The following is a 20,991-nucleotide window of genomic DNA, read 5'->3' as shown; positions in this document are numbered from 1 at the left end:
ATTCAATAAGGGCTTCTAGAAGACCAATATAATGTCACTGTCTATTGAGAGCTACGCGGCCATAATCATAAATAAACATAACATTTTCCCATTATTTTTTAGTATATTTGTTTTCTCCAAAGTCATGCATACAAGTATTGCTTGGACAAGCGGGATGCACCGCAGATGATTTGAAGAAAGAAATGCAATAACATCATTATGACAGCATTGCCCAAAAATAGTACACAATAAAAAAATAAGAAACTAGAAAAAGTGCCATTCTGGGCACAGGTCTCCACCAGGATAGGAATGTAGGACATTGCAGCTTGCCTTCATCTGGTGGTTGGATAAAAGGGCAACAAAAGTAAAAACTCTGAAAGACCGGTTTCGTTGAATGGCTCTAGAGAGACTGTGTACCAATTTGCGTGATGTTTGGACAAAATCTGTAGGTGTACTGTGCAACAACTTGTTTTGCACAAAGCGTCCTCCTGGTGGCGCTATAACAGGCCGTTCTGGAAAGTTTGGGGCAGAGGTTCATCGTTGGCATCCAGGGAGTCTGTGTGCAAAATTTGGCATCGACCGGGTTAACGGTGGCCGAGATTAGCTGCTCACGGACACACACACACACACACACACACACACACACACACACACACACACACACACGGACGGACGGACACACGGACGGACGGACGGAGTGCAAAACATACTCTCCCCCCATGCCTTCGGCCTGGTGGAGACAATAAGTGATTACCCATCTCATGCGGGATTACCTATAGTGTTTCAAGTTTCAAGTCTCTGCAAGTTGAAGAGGGACATTTTAAATGTTGCTTTTGATTCAATATTCAACAGTCAAATAATTGGGACAACCTGATAAAACCACGTCAGCGGTTTCATTGATTGTCAGCCGGCTGGAAACTAATTCCTAAAGAATTTAATGAATGCATTACTTCTAAATGTATTCAAAATTCTGAAGACTCAATCAATTACTACACAAAAGCAAAGGTCACTGGGGGCATCATACATTAACATAATCTGCTATCCTGTAACTTCAAATTTACATTTTCCTACCGTACTGAAATTAATGGAATCCATTTTCTTGGAAATAATAGACATTTTGTCATGCTTTAGAAACAATAGAGTTGGCATAATTTCAAGTGTACTGACACTGTGGGTTGTAGTCAGCTCCACAGGCTAGATAAGCATCTAATCTAGTAGCAACATTTTATAATTACTTTTCCCCCCATTGTAAGTCAAAGCACTGGCCACTGCAGCTCTATTATTAAAACATTCTGACCTGAGATCAGATTCATACGAGGTTTCCGCCGGACACACACTGGTCTGATGAACCCATTCTGACCTGAGATCAGATTCTAAAAATGTCAGTCGCTCTTCGATTTTTCAAAAATAGCAGACCTACAAGCTCGTATCGCGCCACTCGGTGGCGCGATATGAGCTTGTAGATCTGCTATTTTTAAATAGCTAAAGCATAACATGATGCTGACACCAAAATGGGTGCCCGGTCAGAATGGGTTAATCAAGACTGACTGATATATCAGACAATTATATATCTATATGCACGCACAGACACACAGATTATGTCCCATGGCATCATGCTGTCAAAAGTGCCAAGCATGGACAAGCTATAGAGTGATTGTATTTAAGAGCAGTGATTGCTTCACGTGCTCTGTGTGCAGTGGAAGGAGGCTTTACTGTATTATGTTCACATCAGGGAAAAAAAACGTATGTATCTGTGTCCAGTCCACTTGTCAACAACAGGGATCAATATACTGTTGATCCCCAATTGTACAGTATACAATACTGTAGTGTAGATCTTTTCATCACACAGTATCAATGTTGTTTTTGGCAGCAAATGTCTATTTTACTCATAGTCTTTGGAATGAAATTTCATTTAGTTTTAGTCGTATTTTAGTCACCTGGAATATTTTAGTGTTAGTCTAGTTTTAGTCAACTAAATATCATACAATTTTAGTCGACTAAATCTACAGTTGATTTAGTCGACTAAAATGTATTTTGGCGGGCCTTGATGCCGTCTGTCAGGCACACGTGGAAAGGACTCAGGATGCAGACACAAAGTCACTGAAAACGGGTTTTAATCCACAAACTTAAAAAACAGGCAAGGGGCAAGCAAAAAAATCTAAACAGTAGAATGCAAAGGTCAAAATCCAAAGGCAGTCAGCGAGGGCATAAGTATCGGCAAGGGCTTGGCAAAAACCGTGGTCTAGAAAAAGCAAAACAGATATCAGTATGGCAAAGGCAAGGCTTGAATAGTGCTTGGGTGCTTGGAAGGTCACAAGACAATCTGGCAAGGATTGCAGAGAGACAAAGGGTGCGTTCGGAAATGCGCACCGGGAATGTGGTCAGTTTGTTGAGTGTGGTGGGCGGTGACGTCACAGAGTGCGTTCAGTGTGCCTTATTTACGAACGACCACAGCTGTGACGCATTCACACCAGACGACCCCAGCTTCAGGGTAGGGTCGCTCAGTGCGGGCACTCGGCACACCAGGTGCGCAAGCGCACTGGATTTTCGAACGACAACGCACCGAGTGCACTGAATAAACGAACGACAAGAGAGCACACCAGTGCGTTCAGGGCGCATTTCCGAGCGCACCGGAATGAATGCGTCAGAGCTGTGGTCGTTCGTAAATAAGGCACACTGAACTCACTCTGTGACGTCAGTCACGTCACCGCCCACCACTATTTCCAAACGCACCCTAGATTTAAATACTGTGAGCATGATTGCAGGGGATAGAATGCAGGTGGTTCAGACACACCCACACTCCCACTCAGACTGTGACACCGTCGTAATGACAGATTTTACACTGAAAATAGTCGATCTACAAGCTCACAACGCGTCACAGCGCCTGGGAGGCGTTTCTGAGCAATTATCTTAGAGTAGTTCCCACTCCTCGGTTATAATTATAATTATTTCTGGATGTCTGGCTGTACAACAATAAGACCTGCATGCATGGGCCGAGTAGCACTGCACTTTATAGAAATATATAGGCTACTCATGTAACCTACAGTATATATTTCTACCTTGTTGAAATGAAGAGCATCATTGTATTCGCAACCTTATTCTTTCAGTCATGACCCACACTTCATGACCATAGGTGAGAGTAGGAACGAAGATTGCTCGGTAGACAGAGAGCTTTGCCTTCTGTCTCAGCTCTCTTTTCGTGATTCAGCATTTCTTGATTCAACATTCAAGATTCAAAGAATTGGGGCAAACTGATAGCGGAGTGATTAGGGCGCGAATAAAAGGCCTGACACCATAAGTCAGCGGTTTGATTGTTGGCCGGCTGGGAACTAATTCTTAAAGCATTTAGTGAATGCATTACTTCAAAATGTATTCAGAATTCTGAAGACATCAATTACTACACAAAATGAATGGTCACCGGGGGGAATGATAAATGAACATAATTATTCCGCTGTCCTGTAAGTAGAGTAATAATAGTGTTAACTGTAAGCATGTCTGAGAAAGTGTGTGTGTGTGTGTGTGTGTGTGTGTGTGTGTGTGTGTGTGTGTGTGTGTGTGCGTGCGTGCGTGCGTGCGTGCGTGCGTGCGTGTGAGTGCGTGCATGCGTGTGTGTGTGTGGCGTGCGTGCGTGCGCATGCTTGAGTGCGTAAGAGGGCTTCAACAACATAGGATGCCCAAAAAGGGGGCTCCGCTGTGTTGTCTCTGGCTGCTATCACTGGCCACCATTATGGCAAAGATGCTGCTACTTAGTTCTACTCCAGTGAACTGCCGTTCCGTACTATGCTCTGTATTGTGAAAACCTACCGCATGCCACTGGTTCATACTGTAATTATACTCCACTGCACCTTCAATATTTGTGTCCTTGTAAATGGTGCATTTATATAGCGCCTTTATCCAAAGCGCTTTACAGAGATTGTGCATTACATTCACCCATTCACACACACATTCATACACCGATGGCAGCGGAAACCATGCAAGGCACCAACTAGCACATCGGGAGCAATTAGGGGTTCAGTGTCTTGCTCAAGGACACTTCGACAGTAACTCTGGGGGAGCCCGGGTTCGAACTGGCAACCTTACGGTTACCATCCAGGCACTCTACCCCTGAGCCACCGCCGCCCCACTGTACATGCAGTGGTCATAAATTAATTGTAAAACTACATGTTTGCGCGCATGTGTGTGCAGCCAGTGCAGGGGTCTCAGCTTTTGTCAAATGTAAGCAGCAACGTATTATCACACGTCTGAATTGCAACAAAGAGGCATATTATCCAGTCTACTTCACTGACAACTTTACCTCCAGATGTTTTTCTCCCACATCAGGTTTACAAAACCGTGGCCGATTATAGACTGATTCATACTTATGTGCCATAATGTGCCGAATACACAATGGAATGTGACGCGTTGTGAACTATTTTCAGCACATTTTTTTTTACAAAGTATAAATTGGTATATTGGACTCATCAGGCTATTTCAGCAGTAGCCAGTCACAATATAGGACTGTAAACCCTTATAAACTGAGAAAAATCAATGCATTCACATGATTTTACTCATGTAAAGCTCATTGAGAGCGAGGCGATCTTACTATATGCCCATATAGGGAGAAATTGAAAATAATTATATTTCAGAGCCTAATCCACAGCTGGGCTTAACAGTACAGCTGGTCCCTGCATTTGACTGCATGGATGGAGTTACAGGTATACACAGCCAGGAATGCTGTCTCGCTATGTAGAATAATTATAATCCTCACTCAGCATCACATTCAGCAGGCCAAGGAAAACAGCAAACACATATTATTCGATGGAGAAATGATCTCTCTGTCACTGGTGAGATTTAGATTAGGACACTGTAGATGAGGGGTTTTCAACTAGATTAGGCAGGGACCCGAACCACAATTGTAAAATTACTTTATTTATTTTTTTGTGGTGTGAAGGTACTTCCCATCTAAAGTGATGCCTGGAGGTAGCCATTATGTAACAATGACGCAAATGCTCCAAATTCTGCATTGCAAGTTATCTTTTTTTTTAAACAGTGGTATATAATGTAGCCTACTTGAGAGCCATACTTGAGTAAAAGAACAGATAGTTTTACTCCAGTAAAAGTTAAATTGACCCTTGGGTCAACGTGTTAAATTAGCATAATGTGGCCATGCCATGATGTTTACTGGCGATGTGGCCGGCCAAGGTGTACCCAGGGACCCTCATGTTCTTGTTTTCCTGGTGGGTCTCCTGCAGGGTGATCACTGTCACGTTGTTTTTGCTGACTAATTGCTCAAGGATGTTGATCTTGGCAGTGGTGAGACCTTTGACGTTGAGCTGGAGGAGCGCTAGCTCTGGGGCTGTGGTCGGTGGACGTTCTAAAGACTTGTTTCGCTTAAAGAGCATGCAACCTTGCAACTACTCTTTAGCTACTTGCGGGGGAGGCCACGTGGAGGCTGTCTTCATCTCCCCCATGTGGAACACGTGCTGACCAGCTGCCCTATATACCAGCCACCGAATGGTGATCGTGGGCTAATTGACCTAGACAATGACACACTGGACTGGCTTGCTGCAACGGAGCTGAAGGTCTAAGGACAGAAGAAGAGCATATAGTAAAAGTACACATATCAGGTCTTTAACTGATTTTAACTTTTTGAAAATCTAGCTTACATTTCCAAGTAGTTTGTGGTGATTCGCTGGCTACTTTTTTTCACATCAACATGACATACCACAACAGGAGTTGGGAGTGCAGTGCGTCCTTCACATGCCATCTCCCTCTATTTGCAGCAACCACTTTCTCTGAGTCTTGAGTATAGACTCCAATCACTCAACAGTGTACGAGGCAGAATGTCATAATGCTCTTCATGAAACACATCATCCTCTCTCTCTCTCTCTCTCTCTCTCTCTCTCTCTCTCTCTCTCTCTCTCTGTCTCTGTGTCTCTGTCTCTCTGTCTCTGTCTCTGTCTCTGTCTCTACTACCCACAGCCCTCCTATTATAATAACAATTACAATAACCACACAATAACAATAATGTCTTAGAGAAATGGTCAAACTTGAGGATCAATTATATGAAGATAGGCTGAAAATCGGTGAGGTGGTTCTTTAATTAACATGCCATCTTCAGCTATTTCTGGATTTTGACCATCACACCAACGAAATAATTCTCTATGTCCACCCATTGGATTTTACACATAGTCATATGTTTCATTCAATCTCTCAAGGGCGTCCCGGGCTGAATGCCGTGACTCTCAACAGATTCATGAAACACGTCAACATGCATGGAAACACTTCCATGCCAGCTCGGCTGCACTGTTCTTCCCACAAAGACCATTCCAAGCCTGCAGGGCCCGGTGAACAGGACACATTGAAATACATCATTCCTTTTTTCTCAAATCCAAAATCAAAGCCTGCATGTGCATGAAAGGTCTAGCTGGCACAGAAATGATCAAACATCAAAATGCGTAAATGCAGTTATGAGTCACCAAAATGGAAATGATGGTCCATTGGTCCTATAGCACATATTGTAACAATGGACATCATTTTGTACTAGGCTATAGCACACAGTGGACAGCAAGCAACATGCCTTGATGTGAACGCCTTAATTATTAACCAGTAAAGAGTTTCAGTTAACAGTTATGAAAAACATTCAAAATGTTCATCCTGTACAACCAACTATCGAAGATATATTTTTTTGAATATGGAATTCCATTGTCCAGGGCCACAAGAAAACTCCCCATGGGCCGAATTTTGCCTGCGGGCCACCAGTTGAATATCACTGCATATCAGCCTTCAGCCTTGTTTCCACTAGCGGTTATCCTTTTTAATTATTATTATTATTTCAATGTTATGTGGTCCGGGGAACGGTACAAGGCATTCACACTACCACAACATCTGCCAAGTCAGTGTCCCGTGTGAATCTGCCCTTGGAGAACAGGATTACTACATGTTTTTTTGTGAGGGTACCTTTGTACCCTAGGCCTAGGGGACACGGGGAGAACATAAAAACTCCACACAGAAAGGGGGAGCACGGTGGCACAGTCGGTAGTAAGTAAGTAAGTAAGTAAGTAAGTAAGTACATTTTATTTATAGAGCACTTTTCAAAACAAAGTTACAAAGTGCTGTACAGTAAAAACAATCAAGTTAAAACAGGCACAAAGGCACAAGGAGCAAACAACAAAGAGTAAGAGCAGAAACATAAATTGACAACAGTAATAGTCAAACTAAAAGTAAACGTTTACAAGATAAAATGTAACCTAAATAAATGAGTTTTTAACTTGGACTTGAAACCTTCAACAGACTCTGCAGTTTTAATTGATAGGGGTAGGGCGTTCCACAGTGTGGGAGCAACCACTGCAAAGGACCGGTCCCCCTTAGTTTTCAATTAGTTTTTTTATTCAGGAGGCCTTTGTCAGAGGACCTGAGGGGTCTTACATTTGGTTTTGCCACCAATAAATCTGTAATATAAAGTGGGGCTAGGCCATGTAGTGCTTTATATGTTGTTAAAAGGATTTTAAAATCGATTCTATATTTGATAGGGAGCCAGTGTAGTTCAGCCAGTACCGGTGTTATGTGTGCTCTGCGGTTTGTATTGGTGAGTATTCTAGCGGCTGTATTCTGTACTAATTGTAGTTTGTAAATAGAGGAACAGTTAAGGGTAGTGTACAGTCCATAGTGCTGTTGCCTCACAGCTAGAATGTCCTGGATTCGATTCCCGCTGGGGATGCTGTGTAGGCACTGGGGGCGTGCTCTCCCCTCCATCAGTGCCCACTGCCCACACCCGAGGTAGGGTTGGCGAAAGGGCTTTTCTGTGTGCATGTTCTCCCCGTGTCCCCTAGGGTAGGTACCTTGACAAAAAACATGCAGTAATCCTGGTCTCGAAACGACCTCCCCCTGGCCAGCTGGGGCACCTGATGGAGGGGAAAGGAACTGGTCGGAAACTTCGGAATAACGTGTTCCTTCCACGCGCTACGTCTGGCCGGGGAAACTCCCCCTGTCAGGTGATAAGAAGCAGCTTGGACTCCTCATGCATAGAAGGAAGCATGAGGTCAGTCCGCTGCCCCCCCAAGTTGGCAGAGGAAGTGTAGCACCCAGGATTACATTAGATAATTGACACTGGGTGAGAAAATGGGTTGCAAAAACTTATAGGAAAAAAAACATCCACACAAAAAGGCCCTTTTGTCAACCCCACCTAGGGTATGGGCACTGAGGAGAGAACACGCCCCCAGCGGGAATCGAACCCAGGACTCTCTAGATGTGAGGCGACAGCGCTACCAACTGCAGGCACCACCATGCCCCCCACTACCAGTAATCTGTACTAATATCCGTTCATAGACGATATATGTATTTTTGTGATTTTCCTTTTTCTTGCAAATCAGTCTACTTACAGTAGTTGTCATATCGTTGTTGGGTTGTCAGGTCAGTGCTGGTAACACCTGGTAACACCTGGGTCCAGTCTATAAAGTTGTGGCTGATACAGTCTCTTTCTCCCTGCAGGGACACTTTTGGTTATGTTATGCAGCTAGCTTCCTTTCAGTTTTTCTTTTTACTTTGTTATGTGCCTCACGAGTCACGACACACCGTCTACTGCCTCCCATCTTATCTGTCATGGCTTTGCGGACCAGGTTGTAACTTTTTCCCTCTTCTTACTCATATCTATCTCTCTACTCCTCCTGCACCCTTCCTGTGTTTTATGCATTCTGCTGTTGCTGCTATATGACACCTGGGGCTGGGAACAATAAAGGTTGATCTATGTGAAGTAGTTGCCTTATGTGCTGACTGGAGAGACTGAATACAGAGTTATTTTACTCCACAAAATCCATGGAATGGGATGAATCATATCCAACAAACTGCAATAGCACCTGCTCCCTCCTCCCTGGACTCAGAGAACTTGAGGCAGACCACAAGAGCCTCACACCCTCACGGTTTCACAACCTCAATAAGCTTGAATAATATATTTGCTCCTTCTGTTTAAGTATCAAATAGAAAGAATCATTAGGCTGGTGCCTCAAAGAAGCAAAATCCGAGTGTAAGAAGTGTCCACTTTTACACTGTCAGTTAAATGAACACTGCCTTTGATTGTGTGTTAATTATGATCGTTGAAAAGGAATAATTTGTCATCACATTACTAGACAATTAATGAACATTAGACAACGTGTGGGCTGCTGCAGCTGGTTCACTCTTCCCTGCCTGCATCTTGCTTTCACGGAAGTGTGGGTGTTTGCTTTGTTAATAGTGCCAAGCGTGAACTGGAGTAACATATAACTGTTATTAGCACATCAGTAGCTTAATTGGCCTCTTGGAAAAGGGCAGGGCTGTTGACTACAAGGGCAAGGCAAACCATAAAAGTATCTTGGGGTGATTGCATCAGTCTAGTTATGATATTCTTTAAAGATTATTTTAACTTTCTCTTCCCCTGCATCAGTTTGGTGGTTTATGGTCACCCAGTCATGCAGAAGCCTTTCAGAGAGAGTCTCTATGCATCGTCTGTGCTGAAAGTTCACCCACCCACTCGCCCGCCACCCCTCCCCCCATGCTGTCCAGCTGCATTGGGCTGCTCCCGGCCAGATAACTTTGGTAATTAAGCTAAAGCTAAAGTATACTATGGGGATTCGACCAGTTTGTGGAGGATGGGGATTGGGGAGAGGAGATAAGGATGGTTTCGCGGCATGTGGGTTGGGGGGACAATTCCTCACACACCTTATGTCCCTTCCCTCTCAATCTCCAAAGGCAGATCACTGACAGCAGGTCCTTTAATCTAAAGAGTGGCACACACACACACACACACACACACACACACACACACACACACACACACACACACACACACACACACACACACACACACACACACACACACACACAATCATGTCATCATCCTCTGCACGTCCAACCACCACCGACTAAAATGCCAGCTGTTAATTAAATCAAACTTCACTTGCTGATGGACAGCTTGTCTCTCTCCATCCTCTAGAGTCTAGACCCGCTGACAAGGAAGGTTAACCTGCAACCCATCCATCAGTCTGTCATAAAGTGTTGCACGGCATAGACGCCTCACACAGGAGATGGCAATCCACTTCAATCCATGGCTCTGTGGCAGATGGGAAATAATTCTCCACGAGATTCCAGAAGACAGATTCGGTTATTTAGCCATGAAATTTAAACGGAGTCAACCTTGTACGAGCAATAAAAAAAGTATTCTCACACCATCATTTTCTGTAAGGGGCATGAGAGCCTGTCTCTCTGGATGTGTAACAGCTTTGAAACCCCTCTCTTCAAACTTGGCTATACCTCCGTCTTTGGTCTTTCGTCTCCAACAATGCAAATCTTTGGACCACCTGTCAGTTTGGGAAATGTTCTGACTCTGCTATAGGGAGCTTTAACTCATTAACTCCTGAGGCTGATTCTCTACAGTTTTCTGAAAAACGTATGTTGCTACTTGCTAAAGTGATTAAACTTATTCATGTCAATTAAGGGCCCCAAAGTTATTTGCGTTTGGCCTCTGACCCCCATCTAAAAATATTTTCTTCCAGGGACCTCCCAGAAGCAATGATTTGCTTTAAAAATAATATACAATACATACCGGTATTACATTTTTCCCAAATTCATGTGTATCTGCTATTTTTGCATAGCCAAAGTATAAAATAATGCGTTTTAGCTCAAATAAGAAATGACACAAATACTTTGCCGGTCTTATTGGGTTAAGTTCAATAAAGCGTGGGCTATTAAACTTGTACAGGCCTTGCAGAAGTCAGTAAAGTGTTTAATTAAACTGAGCTGCAGAGCAGAGCAGAACAGAAGTGGTGGTAGGCTGTCATATAGCATCTATGAAATAAGACTGAAGAGCTCAGCCTCCAACCTTTAAATCTGACGGTTTTCAACTTTATAGACTATAGAGACCAAAAAGTTCCAGATTTTTAATTGAGCAGATAGGCAGTCAGACAATCTAATGTCTTTTGTTCTCCGGAGAAAGTTTGACTTTAAGTTAAGTGGTTCATTCATGGTGGTCTGGGCCGGCTTAGTGGTCCAAGCACCTTGGCTGGTAATCCTGCATGACAGTGTGTCGCGGGTTCGAGTCCTGATCCCGATGAACTTTGCTGTGAGTCTTCCCCCCATCTCTCTCTCTCCCCGTTTCCTGTCTACCTACTGTACATCTACCAATAAAAGGCAAAAAAAAAAAAAAAAAAAAAACAACCAACAAATATATTTATCAATCATGGCTTCAACATTAGGGATTTGTTTGTTTGTTTGCTTATTCTGCAATTTCTTATCGTTGCACTTCCCTACTTTTGAACGACACCAGCCAAAGTCAGTATCGGTCTTATCTTAATTTTATTGTCAGATTTATTTTGTCTTTTCTCCGATAGTCAATATCCTGACATTGTTCAACTCCTAATTTCCGATACCAATATCAAACGATACCGATATATGCAGTCGTGGAATTAACACAATATTTATTTTATTGTGACACAATACTGTGGGATATAATATCAGACATCCCTACTTTATTGTCTTTATTGTCTGCTTTCTTGAAAAATGTGTGGCTTTGTGTGAAGATTTCTAATATCACACTTTCTTTTCTACATCTCAAATAAATAGAACTAATCCATTCGTTACCCTTCCATTGAGCCTTCACTCGACCAAAACTTGTGATAGATTAGATAACAGAAGCTCACAGAGCGTAGGTATACTGTAATGCCCAAGAGCAGAAAAGATATGTGAAACGTAAAAGTGGACACACCTCATTGATTCAACTGAAATGATGTCCTTAGGGTCGTTTTAAAAGAAAATATTGGGATTCATTTGGAATAGAAAGGATATGGTGGGTTTAGAAGCAGCCCAGACTACTGAAAGGCATATCTGTCGCAACGTTGCAAATCCACTGATATAGTCCTATACCTGGGCATAATAAGATAATTTAATGTGGTCGCCTGTTTTGCAGATAGACAGTTATCCACAGTACACAGAAATACAAAGCATACAACAAAAGAACAGGGCGCATAGCCTATTGCATTTGTTGTTGTGACCTTGCTGCAGAGCCACATTACGAGAAATAAGACTCAAATCAATTACGATAATGCATGTTTACCAAAGACCCTCAACATAGTAGACAGGAACATTTTTACATTTTAGCCTAGGATTAATAGTGCACCAGGTCCAAAATTCCAGACAAAAGCAGGCTACTGTCCCACTGTCTCATTGTGTCTGTAGACTATCTACCTATGATGTCACAACCAATCTCACTTTTCGATGAATTGAGTATAAAAGGACCCTAATGGAAACAAGTCATAATGCTTTCTTGAATAAATCCTTTTAGGAGACAGTATTGTACTGTACTTACCTGTACTTGTCCTTGCAAACTATTACCCAGCCAGCACACCGACGTGAGTCCCATATGGTTTAGAGGTGGGCTGCCTATGTGGGAGCCAGGTGGGAAAACTATATGGGACCCACATGGAAATGTTAGCGGGCACCAGATGGTTCTCACCTGGGTTGCCCATGTGGGCTTTAAGTGGGTTCTACCTGGGTCCTAGGTGGGCCCAAGGGGCCAGCTAGGCATCCCAATGTTGAAGCGCTGGGCCCTAGTGGTAAGAGGAAGGACTGCAGGCGGACCCGTGGATTCATGACGAGGAAACCCCGTGCAGCTGGGCTTTAACATTGAGCGCTCGGTTGCACTTCCGCATTTCACCTCCAAATTTTGGAGGTCAAATGCGGAAATGCGCCCAAAAAGGCGGAAATAGACGGTCCCCCTGGGTGCTTCAAAACGCCACTGAGCAACTTCCACTGACATGAATAGAGGAGGGGGCGGAGCTTCGCGCCAGATCAGTCTCTATCCTTTTAATACTCTATGGGTGGGCCCCACCTTGGCAATTGATGTGGGGCTGACATGGGTAGCTTATGGTTTCAAGGTGGGCTGAACTATATGGGCCTCAAGTGGGCTTGTCAGCGGGCACCAGATGGTTCCCATTTGGGCATGCCCGTGTGGGCTTTAAGTGGGTTCTACCTGGGCCCCGCCTAGGCAATTTTATGTGGGACCCTAGTGGGTCCTAACTGGGCTTGCCCATGTGGGTTCTACATGGGCCCTAAGGGGGACCCAACTAGGCAATTTTATGTGGGACCCTAGTGGGTCCTAACTGGGCTTGCCCATGTGGGCTTTCAGTGGGTTCTACCTGGACCTACATGGGCTTGCACACTTCCAACCCATGCAAGTTAGCCCACATGTAGACCATGTTGGACCAATATGGGCTTGCACACTTCCAACCCATGCCAGTTAGCCCTCGCGTAGACCACGTGGGACCTATATAGGCTTGCCCACTTCCAACCCATGCAAGTTAGCCCACATGTAGACCATGTTGGAACTACATGGGCTTGCCCACTTCCAACCCATGCCCAGTTAGCCCACGTGTAGACAATGTGGGACCTTCATGGGCTTGCCTACTTCCAACCCATGCCCAGTTAGCCCACGTGTAGACCACGTGGGACCCTCATAATTTGCCCAGTTCAAGCCCATTCCCACTTGGTACCCATGTATCCCGCATGGGCACCAAGTGGGCGTGCTGGCTGGGAAAGTATTCAATCAGTCAGTCAGTCAGTCAGTCAGTCAGTCAGTCAGTCAGTCAGTCAATCAATCCCCCCCCCCACCACAATGGAAACAAGCCCTTAGGGATTTTTGTGTTATCCTTTTAGCATCATTGTATTAATTGTTCCACTGTACTGTACTGTACTTGCAAACTGTTATTAAACTGTATTAAGTATTCAATCAATCAATCAATCAATCAATCAATCAATCAATCAATCAATCACAACCTTTGATTCTGTGAACAAGGTTTTATGGTCATGATTCACCAGGATCCTGGATGGCTTGATTCTAGGCTTAAAATAATAGATATTATATAATATTTTTGTAAATCTCTATGGTAAATAATGAATGGACGATTTTTCGGTGGAACCAGAAAACCACGCCCACTGCTATGCTCTATTCAGAATGTGAATTATACAACGTTAAGACAATCAATGTCGATTTAATTTAGCATCTTCTTCTTGCATAAAGAGCTGAAGCGTTCGTCGCCATCCTTAACGATTCATCTGTTGGCCAATACCACCATCTAGTGGTGTAAACGAGGATTACATGTTGCAACTTGCAAGTAGGTATAGCAACTAGGAACTACTTCAGCCGATACATTGTTCCATGCGGGAATCTGATTTGTGTAGGAATATTAGGTTGTTGTGTTATATCAATAACAATTGAATCTGCCAATTTTGACCTCGGTAATTTGATGTGGTAAACACATCATGCTCATTTTGTTTATTGCTTGGGGTGAGTGGTTTAAGGAATTTGTTAAAGGCTATATGCTACTTAGCTTCCCTAGCCGACAGTGTTGTTCGCTAATTAGCAGCTACTCTTAGCATTATCAAAATGCATCGCCAACTAACTAACAAACCATAAATGACATGCTGTCCTTTTCCTTATCTCGCAGGTACACGAATATGAGTAAAGATTCCAAAATGAGGGCAACCATAAACCAGAAATTGACTGAAATGGGAGAGCGAGAGAGGTACGTGATGCAGACAGACTTCTTGTTATGTCAACAAGATTGATGGATTTTATTAATTGTATTAACAGTCTTCAGGCGGGGGGGGGGGGGACACACACAGTAAAGTGCAGTTCAATACAAGGAGGATTTATACAATTATAACCCAAGAAACCACTATAGGCCTATGGTTTAATTGTTTCCATTGGGATCCTTCATATTCAATTCATCTGAACATTACTTTTTAATCTGTTCACTGGACAGTACACACACACACACACACACACACACACACACACACACACACACACACACACACACACACTGACTGTCCAGTAATCTTACCTGCACTTTGGATTTGTTTGGTCGGCAGGTTGAAGGAGCTGCTGAGAACTAAGCTGACTGAATGTGGATGGAAGGACCAAATGAAGGCTCACTGCAAAGGTACAAATGAGAGCACCTTTCATACCAAAATGCATGCACTTTACTCAATGAAGACCTGACCTGAGGCTGATTCTACAAATGTCTTTTAAACGGTTTTTTAGGGTGTTTCAGTGGTGCTCAAAGTTTTCATGTCAATGCCACTCCCAATAAATTTTGTATTTGGCTGCAGACCCCATCTCAATATTTTATTCCAGCATTTTATAAATTATCTATCTATCTATCTATCTATCTATCTATCTATCTATCTATCTATCTATCTATCTATCTATCTATCTATCTATCTATCTATCTATCTATCTAATTATCTATCTAGCATCTGCCATCTACAAGCTTATAGTGTGGCACACCATGAGCTTGTATTGAATAGTCAAAGTATAAACTATGGTTAAAAGTAAAACCTGATGCTTTCCCAGTTTTAATGTGTTAAAGTCGTCTAGATTAATTCATGTAGATCTGGTGGCCAGATTGCAGGCTAGCAAAAAAAAAAAAAAAAATCCTAGTTTGTAATGAAGTGTTCTCTCTCTCATTGCAGAAGTCATCAAAGAGAAGGGCTTGGAGCATGTAACTGTAGAGGACCTTGTGGTGGAAATCACCCCCAAAGGAAGAGGTAGGTAGAGCTATATTCAGTGTGCTCACTTATATTACTAGCAAGGTTATACTGTAGCTTTTCAACACATCTTTTCCATGTCTTGTGCTAAATGTAAGCGGCAGGGGAGCGCCATGTTCTATGAGGAATTTTATTTATGATGCATGTAATTTAAAACACTCACGGCCAGGTTGTCTCAAATGTGCACTATGTGTATAACTCTATTCTGTTTGGAATGCAGTATCGTTGCTAGACGTTTCTTTCTGTAAGCCTGAATTGTTCTATCAAATTCATTGACTAGGTGCAATTTTCAACACTAGATTTCTTTTTAATAATGGGATGAATCTAGAGTTGAAATACCCTCCATTGACAGCCCATTTCTGATCCGCTTGTATTAAACAACGTTAAACTCACCAACAGTGCAGCTGTAGGGCAAGCTTGAATTATCGTCTTTCAATCCGCAAAGCGTTTGTTTCATACAAACCCACCGTAGACATGTTATGAGCTACTTTCCGCTAAGAAATTCCATGCCGTGATAAATTCTTTTGGGGTTTTATTAACGGGTAGTGCTGCTGCCTCCTGCATTATGTGCAAATTCGAAACGGATGGTACGCAGGGCCGTTCAGTGACTTCGACGAGCGCTTCCAAAAACGTAATCACCCGCACAGAATTTCTTGACAAAGTAGCTCATAGCATGTCTATGGTGGATTTTTATGAAACAAACGCTTTGCAGAATGAAAGGGGACAATTCAAGCTTGCCCTACAGCTGCAATGTTGGTGAGTTTGACGTTGTTTAATCCAAGCGGAAATTCGATTTGGATCTATGGGCTGTCAATGGAGGGTATTGAAACTCTAGATTCAACCCATTATGAAATAGATCTAGTGTTGCAAATTGCGGCTGCTACATTGACAGGACGTGGGGCTGTGGCTGGTTGGCATCAGTTCAGATCATCAGATGGCCAAATAATGAAAAAGTTTGAGAACCACTGTGCTAGCTAGAGGACTTGTAAATTGTGCTGTTCTGTAATGTCATGCTGACCAATGTCTCTCTGTCTTTTTAGCCTTAGTGCCAGACAGTGTCAAGAAGGAGCTTCTTCAGAGAATAAGATCCTTTTTGGCTCAGCATGCCACATGAACAAAACAACAATCCATTGTTTTGACACGTTATTTTCACACCTGCCTATGCTGTCATGATGTAGAAGTTTGTTCTTTTTCTTTTTTTTGTCTTTTGGATGTTTGCGCAGTTTTTTGTATTGGTTTTAACTGAATGTCTAACATTACCTATTTGATTCTGTTTTCATTTAAACCAGTGTTGTCAAATGCATCATGTACCTTGCACACTCAATTCTCAATTGTTTATGAAATGTCTTGTATGAATAAAGTTTTAATTGCATATCTTACGCCTATTTGACAAGTGTATGACCTCACACATTTAGGTTGGCACATAAACGTTTTGGAGTGATGTTCAAGTTGACAAATATTATCTGTGCTGTCATAGTTCATATGAAATTGAGTGGCTTTATCCCATTCTGACCGGGCACCCATTTTGGTGTCGGCATCATGTTATGCTTTAGCTATTTAAAAATAGCAGATCTACAAGCTCATATCGCGCCACCGAGTGGCGCGATACGAGCTTGTAGGTCTGCTATTTTTGAAAAATCGAAGAACGACTGACATTTTTTAGAATCTGATCTCAGGTCAGAATGGGTCAATCAGACCAATGTGTGTCCAGTGGAAACCTCGTATGAATCTGATCTCAGGTCAGAATGGGTTATAGCACACTCTTGTCAAAAGAGTTCCATTCATTCATAGCTCTGTGTATGTGTAGCCTAACCTCAGAGGTACAGTAGCCAACTTCATGCCTAGTCTTTCAAAGATAGAGTCAAAACAACAATATCACAAAGTCATGAAAAGAGTCTTTATCAAATGCTTGACAGAATATATGGAGCTGTATGGACAATTTACCCTGGTAACTTGAAACGCACTGGGCTCGTGCACTGAAATAAGGTTGTCCTTTGACTAAATGACACATCCCCTGTGCTTATATCCAAACATCCATGCTCCCCTGATGACAAGACGGCTGCTGCTTTACTTCCTAGAATAACAGGGTGTTCCTGACAGAAGGGAGAGATTGGGGTAGAAAGAGGGAGATTATGAAAAGATAAACAGGAGTGACCCTGTTCACACGGAAAGGTATAACTCATGTGGATGCACCAAGGACAAATTGCCCTCCCAGAACAGGATTGTCGAATTGTTTCAAGGTCCTCGGTGCACAGTGAACAAGTGCACACAAGTGTTCCAATGGGAGAGTCACTGGGTGGACAAGTATATTAAAAAAAAAAAAAAAAAATCACCTAGCTGTGATGGTTTGTCAAAATCTGTAAAAAGCTGGATCATGACCTTTGCACCTTTGTGTCCTGCCAATGACATGTTCAACCACCATCTCGGCTATATCCATTCTTTTGCATGCTGCTGTGCAAAATCATAAACCTCTTATCAAAGCGATAAAAGACTTGAGCTGCCTGCTTAGATAATAGTCATGGATTTTACAAAATTAACAAAATCCCCCCCTCAAGCTGACACAGATCATTTTTGTTTTGTTAAAACCTCTCTAGTTACACATGCGGAATGGCTAATTGGTTATATATGACGTTCAGAGGGGACGTGAACCCGAGCAACACACCCCTCGGCACGAGTAGCACATTAGTGGGTAGTGAGTGAGTCGTTGCACTGGTCACCCACCGAAGACAGACGGCGTGCTTTCTTAGCCGAAGGACCCACTGTGACATCAGCCCAGGTGACAACATGCTGATATACAGTGCTGCTGGGGAGGCCAAATGGAACGCACCCGTCCAGCCCGGGCGCACACGCTACTTTAATGGCCTGCATCAATCCCCATGTTATCAGGAGATCTCCCTGGACCGTGCACACGGGGGCTCGACACAATACAGTAAACTTCAGAACCTTTTGCGGGGTAGAATTACAGGTGATGCAATTTATTATCATACAAGATTTTTATTTACTTTCTCTGTTCTCAGCTTTTCTTCGTCACTCAAGGCCCCGCAGAGCTCTGCCGAGGTGCTGTACAGTAACCAGACAACTCTGCACATCATAAAAGGCTAGAAAAGTCAATTAAAGAGAAACAATGAGAAAAAATAATAATAGTAATAATAAATAGAATTCAGATGTTAGTTGGTGAAGCTGGGTTCTAGTGAGACAGAAAGATAACCACAAATCGCATGTTGTGGCTAATAGATTTGTCCAGTGTCTGGTCCCTCTGAACAACAAAGGGCAGGAATGACCTCATTCCCCTGATGTCAATATCAAGCTGTGTCAGAGCAATGCCCAATGACATTTAAAAGGGAAAGATAAATATACCCCGTGTGCGCACGTGCATGTGTGTGCGTGTGTGTGTGTGTGTGTGTGTGTGTGTGCGTGCGTGCGTGCATGTGTGTGTAGGAGAACGAGAAGGGGTGATATGGTCAGGAGTCAGGACCCATGGAATCATATCATTTCAGCATGATAGCAGCTGTGTCAACAGTTAATGCGGAGCCAAAAGTGTGGTTCTATATATTGAGCCACTGGCAGCCCTTTCTCTAAGGAACTTGGCAACATTTAGATACTATAAACACCTCTCTTACTGTACAAACAACTGGGTTTTGGCCTACAATATAACAGAAGACGATACAAAATTGAGTCATGTCAGAAATATTTTCAAATTGTGCACACATGCAGTGTGGTACAGTACATGATTTATATCACAGTTTCAGATTTGGGTGTATGTTCACAAGTGCAGATGCTGTGACGGTACAAATTGGATGCATATCACCCTAAATACAAAGTCTATCCATCTTATGTAAGAAATTATACACATGATTTAGTTTTTCATTTATTTTGCATCTGTCACAGTCAACACGGAGCACAAAAGCACTTTAAGCACAAAAAAGGTCACAGAGGGTGTTTGTAAGCAAAACAAAATGGCCACAGGCCCTTACAAATTCCCAAGGCCCAGCATGCAGTTGGCTCCCTTTACTGTCAGCATGTGTGAATGCCATGCTCGATAAAGTTCTCTTTGAATTCCCTCTCTAGAATTTATGAGACGTGCAACATGGGGTTGCAGCTCTTTTGAAGCCTACACACTTGCAGTACTCCGTGGCATTTATATTCTCATTTTAAGAACAAAAAAAGAAGCAAAAAGTAGAATAGCGAGAACTTGGCATGCTGTGACCTGCAGTGTGACAGGATTTAAATGTATTTACACTCTGTTGTGTCTCCTGGGAACTGTTTTCTACACACTAATGAGGCTGCGAAATAAGCTCCGCTCTGTTATTACTGGCATCCGCACGCCAGTCACAGGCATACCGCTCACCCTTTTCCCCCTTCCCTCTCAGTAGCCCAGTGCAAATAATAAATAAGAGGAAATACATCATCCCCTTCTCAATCCAAGAGCCAAGACTGGGCCTGCCAAAGTTAACACAAAGCAATCTTAGGTAATGATCAGCAAATGTGTATAAAGTTTCATAGAGCATGACTTCACATAATTCTTGTTTAGCTCATGTTGGCTGGCCCAATCTCAATTCTGATGTTGTTACGGTAGGAATCGTCTTGCATTCTGACACACACACACACACACACACACACACACACACACACACACACACACACACACACACACACACACACACACTCACACACACACACACACACACACACACGCTCCATTCACACACACACACAAACACATTATTTTGACTCGCATAAGCAGAGCGAGTCAAAATAAGAATTCCTGATGGCCTGGAGGCAACACTTCTGATTTATAAGCAACTGTAATTGATCAAATCAGTGTTAACTTTGTATTAAGGACTGGAGCAGCCACCCTTCAAGAAATGGGAGGATTTAACAGATGCCTTTTTTGTAACATGCATCTTCAAACATGAGTCAAATTTTCCGCTCCTCCTCAACAATACACAGGGGTGGCAAAGTTATACAGCATTGCGTTATGACTCAATTATTGATGGCAATTATTTGCTCAATCTTAAAAAAAAAGAAAAGACCGGTTTTAGTGCTCTCTACCTACAGCGTAGCTCGTTTTCAGGCGGAGAAGCAGGGGGGTCCCCGTGCAACAACACAGAGGAAAGGAGCGAAACACAAACCAGACATTGTTTACCCTGTTTCTGATGTAAAGGCCACTTACTGTCGTGTCCAATGCCTAACCCTTAATTTGCTGCTCTGGCCTTTGAAGTGTGTGCATATTTCTATTTCCTGACACAACCCTCCCTACCACCACCCACACACCCACCCACCCACCACCAGCAGCAGTCACCAGCCCACCCCCCCACCAAAAAAAAAAAAAGAAACGCCCGCCGAGCCCCACGGTTGATATTGCAACTGGATAGGCCATGTTTCCATGTAGGGGCTCTTTCGGCCCCTCACTCACTCTGATGATAGAAAACACAAGTGGGGAGGAAGGGAAGGGGA

General features: G+C 43.0%; 1 protein-coding gene across 1 annotated transcript in view; it reads left to right on the top strand.

The window, feature by feature from the left end:
- eny2 (ENY2 transcription and export complex 2 subunit) overlaps window positions 1-16,913 on the top strand; it is a 78,957-nt gene extending 62,044 nt beyond the window's left edge. Inside the window, exons 2-6 of the mRNA XM_083760936.1 lie at window positions 14,184-14,269; window positions 14,430-14,507; window positions 14,857-14,927; window positions 15,460-15,534; window positions 16,575-16,913. Of these exons, the coding sequence (XP_083617062.1) occupies window positions 14,440-14,507; window positions 14,857-14,927; window positions 15,460-15,534; window positions 16,575-16,648 (288 nt within the window). The 5' untranslated portion in view covers window positions 14,184-14,269; window positions 14,430-14,439 and the 3' untranslated portion in view covers window positions 16,649-16,913. The remainder of the gene's footprint in view (window positions 1-14,183; window positions 14,270-14,429; window positions 14,508-14,856; window positions 14,928-15,459; window positions 15,535-16,574) is intronic.
- Window positions 16,914-20,991: the final 4,078 nt, after the last annotated feature.

This window comes from Protomyctophum parallelum (genome assembly GCF_964188405.1).
Source record: "Protomyctophum parallelum genome assembly, chromosome: 3".
NCBI lineage: Eukaryota > Metazoa > Chordata > Actinopteri > Myctophiformes > Myctophidae > Protomyctophum > Protomyctophum parallelum.
The sequence above is the reverse complement of the archived record's forward strand: the minus strand, read 5'-3'. Positions and strand labels throughout refer to the sequence as shown.